Here is a 21,752-nt window from a genome sequence, read left to right as displayed (position 1 = left end):
GTGTGTGTGTGTGTGTGTGTGTGTGTGTGTGTGTGTGTCTCTGGGAGAATCAAGCAAGCGTGCCACATTTTTATATCTGCGTGAAGTTTGATGTTTTTGCGGGAAATTATACTCCTCAGTCTCTGTGATGTTAAACCCAATATTTTATGCATACATTTCCCGTTGAGAATATGCAGTGATGTCAATGTCTTGTGAGAGCTTATGTCAAAGCCAGAGCATTGCATCCATTTCCGAGTCTCTTTATATTTTCAGTTCCTCTTAAATCAGCCTCATGTTACATTCGTTTTATAAACATGGCGACTTTGGGAACTAGATCTAAGGCGGCTGTCTTTTTAAATTATTATAATTATTTATTTTCATCAAAAAGAGAGAACCTACATTTGAATGTGGAACTTGAGACTTAATGAAAAAAATAAATAAGCGTAAATGATTTTATTTTGAAAGGTGAAACCGGTATCACGCAAGCTAGCTAAATTTAGTAAACAGGAAATGGGCAGTTTGCCATCAAAATATTAGCACAAACATTTTTTATTCTTGAAAAAAAACCATTATAAGGACGTGACTGTACAACGGAAGCATTGCTAAACAAGTCATTAAAATTAACTTATCTGCTATGCTATTCGTTTTCTTTTAAATCGTAAACGTTACGCGTCAAATGGGGCGTTGTCTAGCTGTGACGATTTTATTTTGAAGGTGTCACCGGAACACACACTCTTCCCACACTCTCTCGGTAGCTTGACCACTAGTTGTGATGTTAGCCTGTTTTCTTGGACACTCCTAGCGCTTATTCCTTAACTGCCCTGGTAATTGCTTCAAAAACCCCAAAACCATGGCCGAGCAGGCCTCGGGACCTCCTCTGTCGTCCCAACATGACGGTAAACTTGTTGTGTTTGTGGTTTGTTTGTTTGTTTTTGTGTGTTGTTGAGAGCTTTGCGAGCACCGAAGCCAGCAGCGGCCCGCTCTGTGCATCCATGACAACATTAGCTTAGCTCAGTTAGCATCATCATGGGCGACGTGTCACTGGCTTGTTTTGGAACATATAAACACTGCGCAGTTGGCGCATTTACATGTCAACTTGGAACTAGTTTGTGGGAAGTTTACTGAAGCTTTACTACACATAGCAGCTGTGATATTGCATCCTAATATATAATAACTAACCAAGCTAACGTTGTCTTTACCACTACAGCTGGTTAGCTGTTAGCTAAAGCTAGTCTTGACTAATATGCTCTAAAGGTCGGCCTCTTCAACATGGATCTTATGGATTATATCGGTGCATTATGATGTGCTGTGTGTGGCCTGCACTCTCAGGGGTTGGACCATAATACAGGAGGAGGTTGATCCTGCAGGAGGGTTCTCAATCAGGGGTCCGAGGTCCATCTTGGGGTCCTGCAGGAGGTTGATCCTGCAAGCGGTTTCTCCCACTGGTTCTCAAACAGGGGTCCGGGGACCATCTTGGGGTCCTGCAGGAGAATCCGTGCTGTTGAGCTTCAAATGCTGATCTATTTTTTATTATTTTGTAGAACCGTTGCAGTCAATACTACGATTTGCAGGTATAGACATTATGTATAATTATGGAAGGTGTTTAGATGTAGGCAAATACAAATTACTATTTGTGTTCATAGGTTTCACTTCCCACTCTCAACTCTGGCTTCAGCAACACATATTTTCCATATGCATCATTTAGGTTTAAAATAAATCATATTTTCATTTTGCAGTTTCACTCTTATGGAAACACGAGAGAACCCAATAATGTGATGTACAGGTGACTTTTTGATCACGACTTCAAGCGTTAGAATGCTCTCTCTGCCAGTCAATCTTTGTTTATTAGTTTCAGGGTTTACAGAACATTTTCATGTACAATTCCTCCATTTGATAAAGTTTTGTCCAATAGAGTGTCAGTATGTGATTTCAATCAGTATTTGGAAACAGATTATGTTGTAATGGTTTTATTATAGTGTAATACAGGTTATCAGGATGTTTTCGGTTATTGATCTTCAAAGATTGTTTTACTATAAACACTCTGATGGTTCAATTTAAAATGTAAGATTATTTGACAGATTGCTATTAATGTTGTATGTTTGGATAACTAGGGAAGGTTTTGTGTTTTTTCTCCTGCAGTTATCTGTCTTTCATTTCTATCGATATACATACTTGTGCCGTTCTGTGTGAAAGGTGAAACGAATCATAAAGTAATTAGAAGCTGCTCTTCTTTATCAGGTGATCAGGCAGTAAGTGTCGGGTTTATAGCATGCAGTCTTTCTTTATTGCGTATAATAGAACCTCACCTCAGTGCTCAGAGGTGAAGTCAGGTCTTGATCCACTAAAGTGTTGGATATCGACCCTGTTTACGTTCCCTAATAATCTCTGAAGCCTCTTTATACTTTTGTTTCCTGGGCGTCTTTTATTAGCTGTGTTCACCGTTAATTCAGCGTAACAATTCTAGATGTTACACGTTTGTGTGACGGCTGAAAAGTGGAGTGAGTTTGAGCTTCCTCTCACTTTGCATCTTCAGTGAATTGATTGTTTGGTTAATAATTACTGACTCTGTTTGCACGCCGATCTTTGTGCATTCTTAAAGGCAAATGCATGAGTTCTGTGTTCTTTGAGTTAACGTGTAAAAGAGCTCGACATGCCGCCTGCGTAAATCCACCGAGAAGCCAACAATGTGAATATGTGTTGAGATTATGTGTGAAGGAATTCCTGCTTTAGAGTCCGTTCAGCTGTCACATGATCATCGTTGTGGAGTTGAGCCGCTTGTGTTTGTTTGCATCGGTCGTCTGTGTTTGAGGGGATCGTTGACTCTCTGGTTTTGGATAAGAAAGGAAAAAGATAAGATGTAAAACAGCGCTCGATGTAGGAAACAACAAAACAACATGTGACTTCAAGCCAGTTTGGAAGACTTTTGTTCATCAGTTTAGACTTTGGAGTGTTTGTTTGAGAAGAATATGAAATAACCTGATACTGCATAGATAAGTATGGACTCTACAGAGAATGTGTTTATTATTATATATTAAACAATACTTAGTATTCAACACTAGAGTTAACCAATCTCGTTACGTTTGTTAAAATAACTCTGGATACCTTTCGGAGTGTGATTGTTTACTCATATTGATTTATTGATTTCCTGTAACTGGGAAACACGTTTTGCTGACCACTGACTTGATTCTTTTGTTTTATTAATGTGTAACTACGTCCATAAACCTTCTTAAAGGAGTAAGCGTGTAACAAAGGAAACGTCTAAAGCCGGTTTAGACGCAGTACAACAATAATCTTGAGTTACTTGTGTCGCTTTAGAGGGAAATTTATGTTTAAGGAACAAAGAATAGAAAGGATTTTGAAAGAATATCTAATTGCAGTTATTTTGAGGGATATTGCAATTACGATATGATTTGGGATATTAGACTATTTAATTTGTCGAATACAGTTTGATGTTGTGGTTCTCAGACCTGCTGGAGGTCCACATGTCACATCTCAGGGGTTGTGAGATGATTTCCAGAAGAGGAAAGCAGTAAAGATACTTCATCCACAAAATGATCATTTATACATCAGTTAATCACCCTGTGTTACTTTGAGTTCTTGAAACATCTCCACGGTGAAAGAACTCTTGATGAGTTGAGGTAAATGGAGGGTGAAGACGAATATGTTGATATAGTTTTGCTGTTATTAAACGTGGTCCGTGGTTTACTTCTTCATTCAGCGTGGAGGCTTGAGAGAGAAGTTTTCTTTCCCCTCCTGTGTGTGTGTGTGTGTGTTTGAAAACATTTTGAATCTTCTCCGTCATCCAGAGGTGCTCCAGCAGCGAGTGGCCGCTCTGGAGCAGGAGAGGGCCGAGTTCATCAAACTCAAGCAGCAGCTGGAGGCCGAGTTCAACCAGAAGCGAGCCAAGTTCAAAGAGCTCTACGTGTCCAAGGAAGGTGAGGATCCCACCTCCGTACACACTGAAACATGGACGATAACGCTGTACACAACGCTGCTTCACCTTCACCTCCTCGTTCCTTTCCCCCCCCAGAGGAGCTGAAGAGGCAGAGCGTGGCGCTGGAGGGCGCCCAGCTCGAGCTGAGCTCCGTCCTGGACCAGCTGTCTCAGGCCCGGAGCGAGATGGAGACCATCAAGACCGTCGCCACCTTGTCGGAGAACACCAGGCAGGAAGCCGTCGACCAGGTCCGCAGCCAGTGGCAGGAGGAGGTGGCCTCGCTGCAGGCCATCATGAAAGGTAAAAACCAGTAGATTACATACAGAGTCAATGCAAAGTCATCACTGATGTCTTGCTGTTGTTGAATCAGGAACAAATACTGTAGGTGTTCACCCAGAACTCTACGATACCTCATATTAGAAGAGACCGGACGAAACTATGTGTATAAATGTGTGTGTAAACCAGATGGTACAAACAATGAAAAGACGCTGCCGTATTTACGCCTATGTGACGTTATTTTTAGTGTTGATGGAGCTGCTACAATGTTAGCTTAGCCAAGCACCGATCAATCCGAGCTTCATTGAGAAAACAAGTATTTTAAAAGTTATTTGCTTGTCGTCTTGCGGAGAAAACTAACAAAACATGAATTCACACTTTTTACAAATCAGCATCATTACGTAGTTATTTCGGCATCTTTTTATCCATTTATTGCAGTTAAATCACAGCCAAATCTGTTTATTTTGGATTCAAACAGCTGTAGTAAAGCAGCTAGACACAGTGAATTCTCCTCCAGATGATGTTATAAACTCAGACAAGACGGCGTTTAGTTTCCCGGGGTATCTGAGACTTCCACAACAAGTACGAAGCAGAAATAGAGGTTTTCTTCGCTGTTTCATTTTCTGTGTTCCTGTTCTCTCTTTGTCGTCCGACCAGAGACTGTGTGCGAGTACGAGGTCCAGTTCCACCAGCGTCTGGACCAGGAGCGAGCCCAGTGGAACCAGTACCGGGAGGCTGTGGAGAGAGAACTGGCTGAGCTAAGACGCCGCCTCACCGAGGGCCAGGAGGAGGAGAACCTGGAGGACGCAATGAAAAAAGTAGGCTTACCGTTGTACTTTAACTCTGTGTATACATGTATTTGTGTTTTTATGTCTTACAGAAAGAGAAAAGAGATAAAGATACAATAATGTTTTTTTTTTACACATAAATGAAAGAAACCTGTAGATAACTAATCAATTTGTTGCTTTTAAGCTAAAATGCAGTTTCTATTCAAAACCGTGACTTGTACGCGTGTTTTGATTTTTTTTAATGAGTGTTTAAACCCTTTAAAGGCGCAGGAGGATGCAGAGAAGCTGCGTTCAGTGGTGATGCCCTTGGAGCGCGAGATCGCAGCCCTGAAAGCCAAACTGACCACAGCCGAGGACCGGGTGAGGGAGCTGGAGGCCTCCAAGGTGAGTCAGCAGCTACTCATAGATATTTATCTGATGGTTATGTGTCATGTTAAAGGGGTCACACGTCGGGATAACGCCACAGAGAATACAGTTCTCCTCCAGCTCATTGTTTTGTTTTGTCTTATAAATACATAAATAATAAAAAACCTTGTACGCCGCCGGCAGACAGACGCAGTCAGCAACAAGCTGGTGCAGAAAGTGGAGCGTTTAGCAGCTAAAGAGTCGGATAATTTCCCTCAAGAGTTGACAAGTCCAGCAGTGACCAATGTTGGACTTATATTCATCTCCGAACTCCGAACAGATGCCAACGTTTGCGGAATATGAAATAGTGCAGCCTCCTGTCTCTCCTTCTGCAGTCCCAGTAACTCTTATAATAACTCTTATATGTATTATATTAACTCTTTTCCAGGTGAAGGAGCTCAACCACGTTCTGGAGGCGGAGAAGTCGTGTCGTACGGACCTGGAGATGTACGTCGCCGTGTTGAACACTCAGAAGTCCGTCCTGCAGGAAGATGCAGAGAAACTACGGAAAGAGCTCCATGAAGGTACTCGGTTATGCTTTATTATTTTATTTATGAATGAAAGTCCGTTTGATCTGTCGAGGAAATGTAACGGCTGCACAGGTTGACGAGAAGACTTCAGAGAGAAAGAGGAACACAGAAACACGGTCCTGCTCAGATCTGAGAGTCTCATTAGTGACAAAGATCAGTGAGATAACTCAAGAATATATATTTCAATAATTAGAAGTCACTCTGAGATACGACTCAATGGATGTGTGTGGGAGGTTTGACACAAAGCCTGTTTTATAAGCCTCGGTGAGAAGTACCAAAGTACATTAAGGTCCAGGACTGAGAGGGGCAGACTGTCAGACCCTGCTGCAGTAGAATGAGAGGTTTTCTAAAGGGACTCTGGTGAAACTACCACTTCAGTCCTCAGGGACCAATAGAATCAACACAATATTAAAGTTCCTCATAGTAACTTTAAGTAGTAGGACTTAAATACTTGTATAGCAAAAGTACCAATACCATAATGTAAAAACATTTACAACAACCTCAACCTTTCTTTCTTTCTTTCTTTCTTGTGTTTCAGTCTGTCACAAGCTGGAGTTGGAGCGTCAGCAGCACAACCAGCTGAAACACACGTGGCAAAGAGCCAACGACCAGTTCCTCGAGTCGCAGCGTCTCCTCATGAGAGACATGCAGCGGATAGAGAGCGTGCTGTCCTCAGAACAGCTCCGCCAGGTGGAGGAGATGAAGAAGAAAGACCAGGTACACACACACACACACACACACACACACACACACACACACACACACACACACACACACACACACACACACACACACACACACACACACACACACACACACACACACACACATACAGGGCCACAAAATACTTTGTATTTATATATTTGGAAAAATACATAAATACATTGACGGGTAACGCTTTGCTCATTCTGTTCTTGCCTTTCACAATAAAAGCCCAAAACATACACACGGCATCGAGAACTTAAATTCACTTTTTTGATAAGAGGCAATTAAACGAAATAGCTTATAATATGTAGCCGACGTTGATCTGGCTCTTTGTAATTGTGCGACAGCAGTGACGTAATTAACGGCGCTGAGAAAAAGAGCCAAATACTGTCTGAAAGTGTTTTTTCATTTAGTGAGTTGTGAATGATTGAGGACAAAAACTCATATCTTTTTAAAGGTAGAATTGATGTCCAAGCTGTTTTCTAGCATTGCATTTATATTTTCTACCTATTAAAGTAGATTAAATGGAACAATGAACGTGACAAATTTACGATTTAAAACCTTCTGTTTTGTATTTATCTCCTTCAAAGGAGGAGGACGAGAAGGAGCGGCTGATCCAAGTGAAGGAGCAGCAGGAGGAGGATGTGGGAGACAACACGGAGCCTCTGGAGGATTATTACCTCGGGCTGAGCGTCGAGGAGGTACGAGCATCACGTAACGCGATCCGGGTTAGGATCCCTCAGAGAGAACAGAGCGCAGACATTACCGTCTTACGTCATATTATCTTCCCTTTAGAGTAACGTGAGCTTCACACAGGCAACACGGAACCTTCACTTCTGTGTCTCTAGCAGACATTGACTGATGACATGAAATGTGTTTTATGGTGGAAATAAACTATATTTACTGAAGTACTGTTCAAAAGTACACATTTGAGGTACTTTACTTGAGTCTTTTCTTTTCATGTTTATGTTTTCATTCACTGTTACTCACCAGATCACATTGTGTGAATCCTTGAGGTCTAAATGTGTTCAATTCTAAAGCTTCCACTGTTTTCGTCAATGTTTTAGTTAATTAAATACTTCATGTTTTATTCGAGTCAGTCAAGGTTTCCTAGTTGCACTGAGGAGCACAGAATTTCATGTTTTTTTTACAGGATATAGTAACTGAAAACAGTTAATTTTGGGCAACATTTCAAATAAAACATGTAGAATAGAGTGATTTTGATTACATATCAGAATTTTAAGCTTCAGTTCTGTTGCTTTTTCTGAAGTGAAGCGTTTGTCACGCAAGATGTGTTCAAAGACTGTCGGAAAGTAAAAAAATCCAATGACAATGTCTGTTCTTACAGCTTCTGGCTCTGATGAACGGTGTCATTTTGAATATTATTTGAAGAAAACATGCTTTTCAAGCCGTGTTTTGTGGTTAAAGGAGTTCAATAAAGAAGTCCAGTGACTGCCAAGCTCAAAAAACAACAACTAAACATCTCACCGTCAGCATTAATGCAGCTAATCAATGTTTTTATTTGTATTTATGTGTTTATTGCTCAGTATGTTTGCACATATAAGGAATTTGGCTTCGTGAATGCAGCATGACAATTAACACGAATATTATAAACAATTAAACAGTATGTGATTACTTGAAGTTGTGCAGTGATAAACGTATTTAATTGTCTTTATTTACAGACTTTGTCTCTTTCTCTTGCAGCCTCATGCCAACCACAGCGCCCACGGCTCCATGCACTCTTTAGACACCGACGTGGTGGCGGGCGGCCCCGTGGACCCCTACAAGGAGAACCTGCGGCGAGTCCAGTCGACGGACAGCCTCGGCTCCTCGCTGTCCGTCCAGCAGGGCCTCGGCGGCCACAACCACAAGGCCAAGTCCGCCGGCCACCTGGACGAGTCGGACTTCGGGCCCCTGGTGGGGGCCGACTGCGGCGCGACGGACGCCAGCTTCGGCGAGACGTCGTCCATCTGCTCCATGAAGCTGACGGCGAGCCACTTCCTGCTGACTAAAGACCAGGAGAAGGCCATCAAGGCCATGACGCCCGAGCAGGAGGAGACGGCGTCGCTGCTCTCCAGCATCTCTCACGCTACCGACACCTTCTTACCGCCGACGGGCTACAGGCTCGTCAGCGACAGCGAGTGGAACCTGCTGCAGCAAGAGGTGCAAGAGGTTTTTCATAGTTTAGAAACACTAATATAATCCACAAATATTTAGTGGACGTTAAACGTACACAGCACTAAGTAGTGTTGGAGGTTTTTCCTCTGATTTTAGGACGATTATCTTCAGGGAATACTTTTCTCGCCTTAAATGAAGCTTCAGTTCAACATCAAAAGCTGCAGATGATTAAAAGCATCTCTTGCAGTATAATTTCCTTACTGATATCAGATTTAAGTAATAAGCATGGCCCCCGGTTAGACTTTTCTCAGGGTTTTCTTTTATCCTTTATTCACCGTGGAGGCCTGAGAGAAGTTTTCTTCAAGAACTCGAGGTACCTCAGGGTGAGAAGTTTATAACAGACGGTGATTTTGTGGGAGAAGTATTCCTTTAAGGTGCGTAGGAGATATCATGAGGTTAGGAGGAGGTGTCTTTGTTTTAGTCTACAAAATTCTTCAGTTTCTGAACACACCAATACAGTGATTTATTCCCAACAAACAGGACGTTATTTTGGCAAGAATTCCCGACACATACTTGGATGTCAACTCCCTTTATTCAGGCCTCGGAGAAGAAGGAACTTTACATTTCATTCATTGATAATCTTCTTAATTAATCGTCAATATATAAGCACACAGAAGGTCTTTATATCATTAAAACAGTTCAGCGCTTCATGGTTTTGTTGTGTGCTCTCTACGTCACCAGGTCAAGAACGCCGGCAGGAAGCTCGGCCGACGGTGCGACATGTGCTCCAACTACGAGAAGCAGCTGCAGGCCATCCAGGGACAAGAGGCGGAGACACGAGATCAGGTCTGGGTCTCTGCTGTCTGCCTTTTTGTACGGCAGCGTTTTTGGAAAAAGATGCTCATTTCGAGGGCTTGTCCGTCTCTTCCAGGTGAAGAAGCTGCAGGTGATGCTTCGTCAGGCCAACGACCAGCTGGAGAGGACGATGACCGAGAAACAGAATTTGGAAGATTCGGTCAAAGTGGGCAACGAGGAAACCGCCGCTAAGGTTTGGACACAGTGAAAGTTTTAATAACTTCATGTTCTTCTGTTTAGATATCTGGTTTAGTGCTTTAATGTGGACTTATAGCTACAGGCTACAAAGTTACTATTTGAGTAGATTTTTACAGTGTTTATGTCTTATAGACCCCACAAACACAGCCAGACTGTGTGAGACGAGTAGAGCCAGTCTTCTCTCTAGCAGCGCTAGCATACATTTACTGTAACATTAGTGCGCGGTGCACGTCTGACCTCACAGAGAGCTCCGTGGCTAATTTGATTGGTTGAGTGTTAGCGATGTGGTAGTTTCGGGAAGAGTCTGTCGACCCTTGAAGTGCATTATGAGCACTTATTCTAGATATGCAACGCTCCAAGCTAATCTGCTGCTTGGCTGTTGTTCATTAGGTCTATTATTTATATCAGACTGTTGTTTTTTTGCAGGATTTCTACCTAGATGTAGTGAGAGAGAGAACATCTACGCTCAGTACTTTAGAATAATCATGTTTCAGAGGTAGTGAATGGGTGGACTTCCTGAAAATAGCCTCTTATCTCCGTGTGGGTGTGTTACCTAAAGAGCACAGTGAGGATTTTCTTCTGCTCTGCTCTGGTTTGGTGTTTGGATGAGTTGGTGGGAGGAGAGGTGCAGTAGGAGGGAGTGTGACTGGTGTTTGATTCACTGAAGGCTTCATGTGAATTCTGCTGTATAGAGGTGAACCTCTGCCCCTTCTGGATGACCACCATGGGATCTCATTTCAGAAAAATATGTATGGTAGTCAATAACGAGAGACAGATTATTAATTGTTCCCGTTAGAATTGAGCCATTAATTACACATCTGATGTGTCTTTAAAAAAAAATATATATATATATATATAAAGAAAACTATATTATATTTATTTGAATGAGAGCATTTCACTTATGACCAAACTGCTCGTCTCTCATTATGGAGAGAAGTCTGACTCTACACGCCCACTAATAATGAGTGGTAATGGAGTCCTTCTAATCCCACACTGTTCCCAGAATGCACCACAGACCGCCAGACTCTCTGAACTCTTGAATAATCTTTTCAGTCCAGAGTTTTCTAAAACATTATATGAGATTTTGGATATCGTAATGTGGCATAAAGTTGTCTTTTCCTGGTTTTAACGCTGTACGTTAATAAACATTTAAAATGTCTACATAATAGTGTTTTAAATACCATTTATTAAATGTTTGTACACTTCTAATAGATGCTTAAAGCTTTTTTTCGAGGATCTTTCTAGTGCCGCCACGTTGACAGCAGACTTCTTCTTTTTTGTCTATGTTTGTTTTTCTGTGTCGTAGGTGTCGGCGTTCATGCAGAGAGTCCAGGAGTCAGAGCTGCTGCTCAGTTCGCTCCAACAGGCCTTCAGTGAAGCGAAGAGCAACACACAGCAGCAGATGGTGAGCAGCGTCTTCCTCCTGTGCTGCTTGTTCTCTGCCAGCTGTGTGTTTGGACGTCAAGCTCCTTCCCTCATGTCAGAGTCTGCTGCCGAGACTTTTAAGCCGTTTCAAATAAGCCGATCGGTTTTATTTTGTTGTGACAACGGGGCTCCGGCGCTGTTATCGCACATGCAGCCAAACTGAATTTGCAGCCTGTTAGTGTTTAGGATTTACTTCTCTCTGCCTCTGTGGCAATGACGTCACTGTTCCTCAAAACCACAAACATATGCTGACATTCCTCACTTGTGAAAATGCTGTTAAATATGTCCAAATGTTTCTCATCCATGTACAGATTTTTAGTGTAGATTACTGCAAACATGTCACCATCATAAGCTTCAAGAGTTAAAAATGTTGTTTTGTCCCAAAACCAAAGATGTTTCATTTAAAATAATACAAAACACATTAAATCTGAAAGATGTTCACATTTTAGAAGGAAAAATACAACATATATATATATACACACAAGTTTTCTATTTATTTTTAGACATTTATCTGTCTCAGTCCACTTATTGATTAAAATAAAGGACACTTTAAGTAAAAACAGAATTGTTACGTAACGTCACGGTTCCTCCCGACCAGATATCTGCTGACAAGATGTTGATGCGAAGTTACGTTAAATATCTCCAAATGTTTCTCGTCCGTCACAACAGAAGTGTACAGATCTGTACTCTGCATCACTGCAGTTAGCTGAGATTCAATGAAAGGAAGCTATAAAGATACAATAAGATGAGAACTACAGTGTTAAGATGAAAGCAGGATGAAGTGTTTTAAAGTTAAGATTTAACTAAAAACATAATTGGCATATGTATTGTTTGGTAAAGTTAAAAACACATTTCTGAGGCGTAGCATAGCGTATGTTAATCGTCCAAGTTGTTCGATTTACATTTCTGTATCAGGCCACTAATCGAGTGTTTCAGGTCTAGTTTAAACTTAAAAACATTTTTTTTTTTTTTTTCGGTAAAATTCGTTTGTTTTGGAAAGAGATTATTTCTTCCTCCGACAAATATGTGCTCTTTCTCTACAGGATGTTTTTGTAAAAATGTTCATTAAATATATCAAAAGAATTGCTCCTCCACAACAGATCCGTAGAGATTCATAAACCGTAAAAAAGCTTCATGCATTGCTCAGTAAAGTAAGTGCACTTTTGTTTTCCGAGCAGATCTTTGTGAGGGAACAACGGGAGGAAGTGAGTGAGACAGAAACATATTTAATAATGAATGTGCAGCTGTGATTCATCGATGGGCCTTCAAAGACAAACCAGAAACAATGAGACGTTCCTGTTGCTGCATGTGGCTTTAATCTAAAGAATGATGTCTCAACACTGTCATGAATTCAGCCGTAATGTTTACACATAATGACGGCTCTGCAGGGAGAATCGGAGAGCTGGTGAGTCACTTTTTCAGTGACTCGTTCCACATGACAGAAGTTTAAAAAAAAAGTGATTTATTTTGTTTGTTTCAGGCGGTGCTGGTGAAGTCGAGGGAACAGGTGGCAGACGAGCTGAGCCGACTGCAGAGAGACAACGACAGCCTGCAGGGCAAACACCGGCTGCATGTGGAGCTGCAGCAGCAGGAGGACTTCCAGATGCCAAATACTGTGCAGGTACAAGAAGCCTAAAGTCAACATCAGCATCTGTGAATCCACCAACATGAGTCTATTAATCGTAGTACCATCTACTCTTGATTTTTTTATTCTTTGATTCAATAGTTCCAGATTTAAATTACTAATTTCTTGACTATTTTATTTGTTATCATTGTTTTTTGTTTAAATTTCTCTAAATAATGATTTGGAAAACGTCTTGTTTTGCTGTCGGTACTTAAACTCGGGTATTGTGTTGGCACCAATTTAATTATTAAATATTTGTTGGCGGTTAATCTTTCAAAAACATACATTTTCACTGCAGTCAAAAAGGTGTTTGCTCTCCCGCTTGCTGCGAACAAAGAGAGGCTCACGTTTGTGTCATCTCTTTCATACCGACTGTAGAAAGATGTCAGAATAAAAAAAAGACAAATCGCTTTATTCAAATGAAAGGATTTAGTTTGAGGTTTTTTGACCTTTAGGTTGAGGATGTCGTAAATATGACGACATATATTGGAAGCTTCACTCGCAAACCTCAATAGAAGTAAAAAAGAAAAGACATTCGGTACAGACCTAATTTTGGACTTCCATGGTGAAATTGCATCAGTATAACTAGGTTTTACTTGAGTAGATGCTTCATGGGTGTATGTATCTTAAGTAAATTACTTCAAAAACTAAAAAAGATCATAATATGTATCTGCTTTTGCTCGGTGCTCCGTCAAGACGTCATCATTTCATACGACTGTAGAAAAAAGTGCCAGAAGCGTTCAAAGTTGATTTAAAAAAAACGACAAACTCATTTAATCCAAAGATTCACTTTATTCAAACTGAGGACTTTGTTCTTTAGAATAAAAAGTGAAGTCAGACATTCGAAGCTTTGAAAACCTCAATAGAAGGTTGGCACAGCTGTAATTTTGTATTTTCATGCTTAAATTGCTTCAGTGTAACGTGGGCTTCATATGAGGAAATGCTTCATGGCTGCGCTCCATTTGTCACAAAACAGCTGGCTGCTCTTCTGCGCTCAATTTAGAAAAAATAACCTGAAAGTGGGGGACGCCAAATTATGTGAAGATAATCCCTGCAGTGCAGCAGTCAGAAGATGATTACTTCAGCGTTGACGGCTTTGTGGCTCCATTAGCTCATTTTCAGTGATTAACGACGCCTCTCTCTGACGAGGTGAGAGTATCTTGTTTTACAACAGTGCGCTCTCTCAAACACACTCGTCGTCGTCCTCCCACACGGTTCCTCTGGCAGTTTATCTGTCAGAGTGGGCCGGTGCTCTGGTGGAGGTGGAGTAACACACCGATGATCCTGTGACATTTACAGCTTGTTGGTGGTTAAAACAAGCTGCTCACGTAACATTTAAATCTGTATTTACCGCATCAAGACACCAGAAATCATGTTCATGTATTGCACCAGGTATTTTTTATTTGTCCTTTACTAGATTTGTGTGTGAAGTACTTCCTTATTTCTTCGTTAGTACTGGTTAGTTTCCAACCATTGATTTACTCAAAATAACTTTAAGGGGCCAAGAGATATATTATATGTAGATTTAACTTTCTATCCTGTGTAGGTTTTATTATTCGTACATAAATAGAGAACTATGTGTTACACAATTATTAGCATTTTTCAACATCTAACTTAACCTTGTTTGGTCTCTAAGTTAATGGCAAAAACATTTTGTTATTTAATGTGTAGTCGTGCAATTAATAAGTTATTTTAGTTTAGAAATATATAAATATAGAGATGTATGTCATCTGCATACGACGTCACATTTTCCAGCTCCGTCTTCACCAGACATTTAGACAAAAGAGATGAGAGCAGATTTAACTTTTATTATTCTGAGGGAAGTTATTGTCCAGAACAGTTGCAGTACAAAGTAGGAAAGATTACAAATACAATCAAATGGAAATAGTTATAGATTATCAATAAGTTGCAAAAACTAAAAGGAAGAAAGTCACCGCCCTGTCTGCAAACTTCCTCCATATTAATGTCGTTTTATCCGAACTAATATAACTACATGATGATGATGACGAGTTTAACTCTTCCTCAGGAGCTGCATGGCCTGGTGGTGCGGTTACGCGAGGACCTGGTGGCGTTGCGGACGTCGGCCGATCACATGGAGGAGAAGCTGAAGGCGGAGATCCTGTTTCTGAAGGATCAGAACCAGGCGGAGCAGTGTCTGAAGGAGAACCTGGAGGAGACCCTGCAGCTGGAGATCGAGGGCTGTAAGGAGGAGATAGGTGAGACTCCACCGGTCCAGTTAGATCATTGATTAACCCTTTATACAGCGATATGGTGGATAACTAACCAATCACTCTTAAAGGCATAGTTCACCCAAAAACCAATATAAGTGTTCTATAGAAACCACCTCCCGAGGCTCTCTATGGACCCAGAAACATCTTTCTATCAGATGGCGTAAAGGAGTTCAGAGCGCCCAAATAATGAAAGCCCCATGCAGAGCTCCAGACTAACACTCTGTTTAGTTAGACTCAAAACCCTTCCTACGAACTCACAACCGCTCAAAACCATGGATGTAAATGGTAAAATACTTTTATAGTTGTATTTGTATCGGGCCTTTCTAGTCTTCTGAGCCACTTAAAGCATTTTTACACAACATATCATTCACACACTGATGGAAGAGAGCACATGGAGAATAATAAATAAAAAAAAAGCTTTGCTTAGCCAAAGAGTGGATATCCATGAGCCCACAAATGCACTGATGTGGTTTAATTTTCTCCATAAGCACCGTTCCATAAGAACTTGTTTTGGTACCAAAGAGAGCCAACGGAGGTGAGAACTACTGACTATTTATACTGTTTTTGGGTGAACTGCTCCTTCAACCTCTGTGGGGATGTTTCCAGTATACATACTTTTAATTTTCTGGACTTTTTTTCTTACACTCTCTTCTGTTTTTGTTTCTTCTCCATTGATCACTTTCATTCAGACATCTTGGAAGGTATGACGAACTGTGTGTGTGTGTGTGTGTGTGTGTGTGTGTGTGTGTGTGTGTGTGTGTGTGTGTGTGTGTGTGTGTGTGTGTGTGTGTGTGTGTGTGTGTGTGTGTGTGTGTGTGTGTGTGTGTGTGTGTGTGTGTGTGTGCGTGCGTGCGTGCGTGTGTGTGTGTGTTTTAATGGCATATATGGAGGATTTTTGTGTTTCCTGTTGATAAGTAACAATGTGTGCACTCACAGCCTAAACCTTTACAAATGTGTTGTTGTTCACTGAGAGAGCGAGATTTGGCTTTTAAATCCTCTCTGTTTTTATTTAACAGTTCTGTTTGTTGCAACACTAACACGACATTTAAGTGACGAGCACTGCGGCTTTTCGTTATTTTCCAATTTATTTTTATGAATTATTCTTTCAGCTTATGAAATGTCAAAAACACAAGTGTAAACAAACCACCAAGACGCATCGCCGAGTTGTTCATTGGTCCACATATGTTTTTGTGGCGTTAAACACTAATTCATCCCGACAACGATGTTACAGAAAACTACATCATCAAAGCCGCGGCTCTGCTTTTGTTCCTCCTTTTCCTCCAGCTGGTTCTTAAATCGTGTGAGCTGACTTTGTCCACGATGTCTGATAATAAAAAATAACAAAGCCCGTAGAGTTACAGTCAGAGCCGTAGGTATTTGGACAAACATCAACTAAAGGAGGCTGCAGTAAAAGTATTAAAAATAATCTTTATATTCACAATTATGTTAGTTTGTCTAATTACTTTTCAGCCTCTGAAGAATGGGGGAGACTCGGTAAAAGTTAATAATCCCCGAATGGTTAATGTGATGTTTTTGTTATATCCATTGAATTAAAGCTGGAAGTCTGCACTCCAACCACACATTGAATGTTTCATTTCAAATCCATTGGCGTCGTGCAAAGAGGCAAAATGATAGAAAGTTGTGTCACAGTCCAAATACTTAAGATCCTGACGTATATATCGAGTACGTTAATCTTAAGTTTAAGTTCATACTCGCCGTAGTGAAGCCGTGGTCGTTCACCTCTGAATTTTTGTGACGTGTTGATCACGTGACTGTCAAATAGTTCTCTGATAAAATCCCTGTTTATGTCTGAGAATAGAAGCTTTAGAAAACCTGTTTAAAAATCTACATTTGAGTAAATACGTTGCAGCCAAATCAAATAGTTTAGAAGATATTCAACTTTTTGTTTCTTCCTTATGATTTTGGAGAGACCACGTAGTGACTCCAGAGAGACGATCAGACCTTTTTGAGATTCAGGTGAGCTCGGTGCAGTTTGATCCTCTAACGATGTCTCTCTCTCCCACAGCGTCTTTCTCCAGTCTGAAGACGGAGCTGGAGCGAATAAAGGCGGAGAAGGAAAAGGTAATTCACTCTCCAAACCCCCCAAACCCCCGAGCTTATCTAGACATCACCCAGAGGAGCTGGATGAAAGAGCACACGTGATTAAATCAGTTAAACCGACTTCACTCTGCTGGCTCCTCATTACAAAGTCTGATGTCCGATCGAGCCCATGTGAGAATAGACTACGGGTGCATCCCAAGTCTCTTCACTTGCCTCTTTTCAAGGAAATAATGCTAGGAGAGAGGAAACAAGGACACATCTTTCAAGAGAAATGAGACGTCCTTTCCTCCAAAGCGTCAAGTGCACCACCGGGGGAATGCAAAGCCATGCTGTAAAAAACACTTCCGTGAAGGCTGCTCTTATGCGTCCTCGCTCGTGGCTCCTCAGATCCCTCCTCACTCCTCAGAGCCGAAATAAGAGGTTTGGGACGACTTAATTCTGGTTCAATGGAGGAGCGAGGAAATGACAAATAAGAGACTTCGGATGTCTGTCTGGAGAACTCGCAGCCAGCGAGTGGGCGTGTTGATGTTACAATGTGAGCAGAAAAAGACAAACACCCGAGGGTGAAGAAGAACGCTCATTTACACAAAGACGCCAGCGAAACTGTCTGGAGATACAACAAGATTCTGATACTTAACATAACACTGGTGTAGCTATTAGGGTTCTCAGATCAGTTTAAACAGGTTTTTTTGTGTCAGCTTTAATATTGAGAATCGGTCACAGTGTCTTTTTAATACGACCGCTGTCAGAAATGTTAAAATCCTGGAACTATAGGCTTTAAAAACAGTCTTAATCACCCCTCATCCTGCAGATCAGGTTCATCCCTAATTGGAACAACACTCCCCTCCCTTCTCTCTGTTGTAGCCTCTTGTGTGCGATGCATTATCTGCAGTACGTTTGTGTATTAACGATCGATAATCTCGTCGTTCATGCAGTTGCAGAGCAGTCTAGCGGAGAAGACGGAGACACTGGAGAGCATCCAGGGCCTGAGGATCGGCCTGGAGCGCCAGCTCAGAGAGCTCACCACTGCAAAGGTCAGACCCACGCACACCAGACTCCGTGCAAAACACTTATATTCTATACCTCAGGACAGCTGCTAAAAGACGTAGTGTGTGTTGTGTGTGTTCACTGCAGAGTGCACTAGAGACTCAGGCGTTTGACGAGAAGGGCAAAGCTCAGCGGCTGCAGACGGAGCTGGATGTCAGTGAGCAGGTTCAGAAGGACTTCGTCAAACTTTCTCAGAACCTTCAGGTAAGGAGGAGGAGTCTATTATTGGGAAGTATCATGTTGTTTTTGTCTGATATGTCTTCTTCCTCGGTGCTCCATTAGAAAACACATGAATGAGTATATATATGGTGTGTGTGTGTGTGTGTTCTTGTTCCTAAAATAATTTACTTTAACTGATTGTGGGCGTCTGCAGGTGCAGATGGAGCGAATACGACAGGCGGACTCTTTGGATCGAATCAAAGTCATCCTCAATGACACCAACCTGACGGACATCAACCAGCTCCCGGACACATGATGACACTGAACCAGACCCTTCTTTCTCTCATCACTGGCCCCAATAACATTATTGATCCTCCTCCTCCTCCTCCTCCTCCTCCTCCTCCTCGTCCTCCTCATCCATAACTACCACGGAAGAAGAGTTTTAAAAGGACAGACGATGAGGAGCCTTTTGTTGTTGTGTACATTAGGAAACGCACCGTGGATAGAATCATGAAGATGAACACTACTAAAGAAAAGAAAATGTAAATAAGTAAATGTGCGACTTTGGACGGAGGGAGTCCATCTTGCTGTGGCTCTGTGTCTCGTTTCTACTGTAGATATACGACTGTATCTGTATTAGCTCAACCAAAAAACAACAAAAAAAAAAAGGTTTGTCGTCTTCTAAAAGCACTTTTCATCTGCAGCTTCTCTTTCCAGGTAAATATAGAAACTATTGGATGCGTAACTTTTCTCCTTCTTGTTCTCGAAGCGGTTGATAATCGCTTTCTTGTTCTCCTCCTCTTCCTCCTTTCTGGCTACTTTCCTGTGACTTTCCTCCTCTTTGTTTCACCGTGTGACAAAGCGAGATTCATGGAAAAACACTTAACTGAGACAAAAAACTACAAATTGAGCAATACCCTCCATATCTTAAACATCTTCTACTGTATCTTTGCTTTGTTCTTAACGTCTGACACTTTTTTTTTTATAGCTGCAGAAATACAGTGAAGAAACATTCATGTCTTGTTGCTACGTTTTTATTTTTCACACTTGTTTCTTGATTGTCGAAGAGATAATTTGAATTGTTTTTAAGTGTGGTTGTATGAGGTACTTCTACATAGTCAGTGTATTACTACAATAGAAACCGACAGGAGTACCAGCATCAAGTAATGTACTGCTGTGGACGTATTTTAGACTGAATATCAGTTTAAAAGAACGCTATATTTAGAGTATTTTCACCTCTTTACCTGGCTGTTAAAAAGAACTTTCTGACGAGGAACTGAAGCTGTTATCTCTGCTCTCTTTAAAGCCACAAGACTCCATTGACAGGAACACAGGAGGTTGCTGATTTCCAGCCATCTCGATCGGTTAGTTTGTGTGTGTTGTTGTGTGACTTTGGTGTTTTAAAGGGTTAGTTCAGATTCACAGAAGTCACACTAAAACACAAACTAACCAATCAAGGTAGCGAAAGACCAGAATCTCCTGTGTTCTGAGCGGTAAAATGTTTCTGTTTGAGGAGTCTGGTGTCTTTGTAGAGAGCAGAGATAACTGCTTCAGTTGTCTGACAAAAAGGTGAAAATACTCTGATAGATTATTTTAGGCGTACATTACTTTGTGCTGGTACTCTCTCTTTCTACTGGAGGTAAATACACCGACTGATCACACTTTAAAACACTCAAACTGTCTCTTTATGGACACAGTTCATGTTAGAGTAAATAATGGTTTGTTGAAGGAGAAGAAGTGTAAAAGGAAAATATTGGATTTTAATACACACACTGCTCGTTTTTATTGATTTATTTTTTGAGTTTCTTTCTGTGATTCTAAAGCTTCTTGAGGGGCTTTTAGATCAGAATGAACGAGCTCAGCGTCACAACACTCAGACAAGAAGTTAGTTTTAAAGGACACTTTCAGAACCCAGCCGGTCATTCATCACTACAAGAACTCATTTTATCTCTTCTGATGTGAACAACACCGTGAATGTTCTCAAGGAACCAGGAAGTCTCAACACGTCGTTCAAACCAGTTCTTTTCTTCTGTAGAAGTTTATTTAAACTCCTTCAAATAGCAACACTTAAAAGAACGTGTGAAGATTTGTCCTCCAGACACAATAAATATTGAAAAAAGATAAAAACAAAAGGTACTCTGCACAGAGCTAAGTGTGCGGATGTCTCTCCGATCAGTTTGAACTCTTTGATTCTTAAGCACCTGATAACGGCACACGTCTTCATTGTTTTAAAGCAAACCCGAGGCCTTCACACACACACACACGCACACAGAAAATGTAACAATTGTGCTTTTTAATAATCCATATTTAAATCCAGTCTGATTTTTAAATACAGACTAATAATTAAAGTGAAAAATGACTCAAAAACGTCTACATTTTAGAGGAATAATATGATTTTTTGGATCCTCAGCTAATATATATTATTATAATATCTTCTTGAATTAATGAATTTGATGGAGAATAAGAGGTTGAAAAAAAAAAGAATCCTGAAATAGAGCAATGGATTCTCTTTGTGATTAAAACTATATATATATATATATATATATATAGATATATATATATATATCTATATATATATATATATATATATATATAAAAACTATATATATATAATATATAAACAAACCAGCTTTGTGAGGTTCAAGGACGCGTCGATCACTGTTGTTTTTGTTTAACGTGCATGATTTGCATTTCCTCCTGTTGCATATGTCTATACTGTAGATATCTTGAGTTGATATTTATGAAAGATTCCGGCGATGTGTTGTGAGAGGATGTTTTGGGCAAATCGGCCTGAAGTTGCACTGACAGGAAAACTATGTTGTTTGTTTGTTTGTGTTCTTTTTGCTTGTGTGACTGCGGACTAAAACCTGAGAACTGGTGAACGTAAAAGAAGATCTTTTACAGCGTGAGATCTGGATGTTGTTTTTTCTCTGAACGGCCTTATTGCATTTTGGCTTGGTGTGTTTTTAATTTTATTTGTGACATTTAATGTCTGTTTAACACCTGTGACTCGTGGCTCATACGACATTAATGTGAAGATTCTTGCTTCGTCATCACAGATATTGTTAATTTCTGGTCTGACATGAATTAATTATTTAAACAAAACAATGTATGTTGAATCCTGAACATGATTGGAGTCGAGTTAGTGTTTGAGTCTGAAGGTGTGAAAGCTCACACTGTGCACCGCCCACCACTCTGTCTTCAATATAAATAGAAAGTCACGACAAATAAAACAAACTCGCAGCTGGAATATGAAATATGAGCTGAAATGATTCGTTTTTTGAAGAAATCAGCTTTTTGTAGTTTTCATAACATGTTCAGTCAACGGTTTCATTACGAGTAAAACTTCACAACATCAAATATAAATATGAATCTGTCAGGTGTTGCATCATAAACAAAAATAATTGTTTGCAATAA

The 21,752-nt window shown here is 40.7% G+C and overlaps 1 protein-coding gene across 1 annotated transcript; it reads left to right on the top strand.

The window, feature by feature from the left end:
- Window positions 1–739: 739 nt before the first annotated feature.
- Window positions 740–20,827, top strand: rabep1 (rabaptin, RAB GTPase binding effector protein 1). The gene is made up of 18 exons (XM_079171010.1): window positions 740–875; window positions 3,786–3,914; window positions 4,010–4,213; window positions 4,847–5,007; window positions 5,242–5,361; window positions 5,771–5,906; window positions 6,451–6,629; window positions 7,208–7,318; window positions 8,322–8,780; window positions 9,477–9,581; window positions 9,667–9,783; window positions 11,095–11,193; window positions 12,694–12,834; window positions 14,864–15,053; window positions 17,095–17,150; window positions 18,065–18,163; window positions 18,264–18,380; window positions 18,550–20,827. The coding sequence occupies exons 1-18, from the start codon at window positions 830–832 to the stop codon at window positions 18,649–18,651; spliced, it is 2,571 nt and encodes an 856-aa protein (XP_079027136.1). The 5' UTR covers window positions 740–829; the 3' UTR covers window positions 18,652–20,827.
- The last annotated feature ends 925 nt before the right edge of the window (window positions 20,828–21,752 follow it).

This window comes from Pholis gunnellus (genome assembly GCF_910591455.1).
Source record: "Pholis gunnellus genome assembly, chromosome: 13".
Classification (NCBI taxonomy): Eukaryota; Metazoa; Chordata; class Actinopteri; order Perciformes; family Pholidae; genus Pholis; species Pholis gunnellus.
The sequence above is the reverse complement of the archived record's forward strand: the minus strand, read 5'-3'. Positions and strand labels throughout refer to the sequence as shown.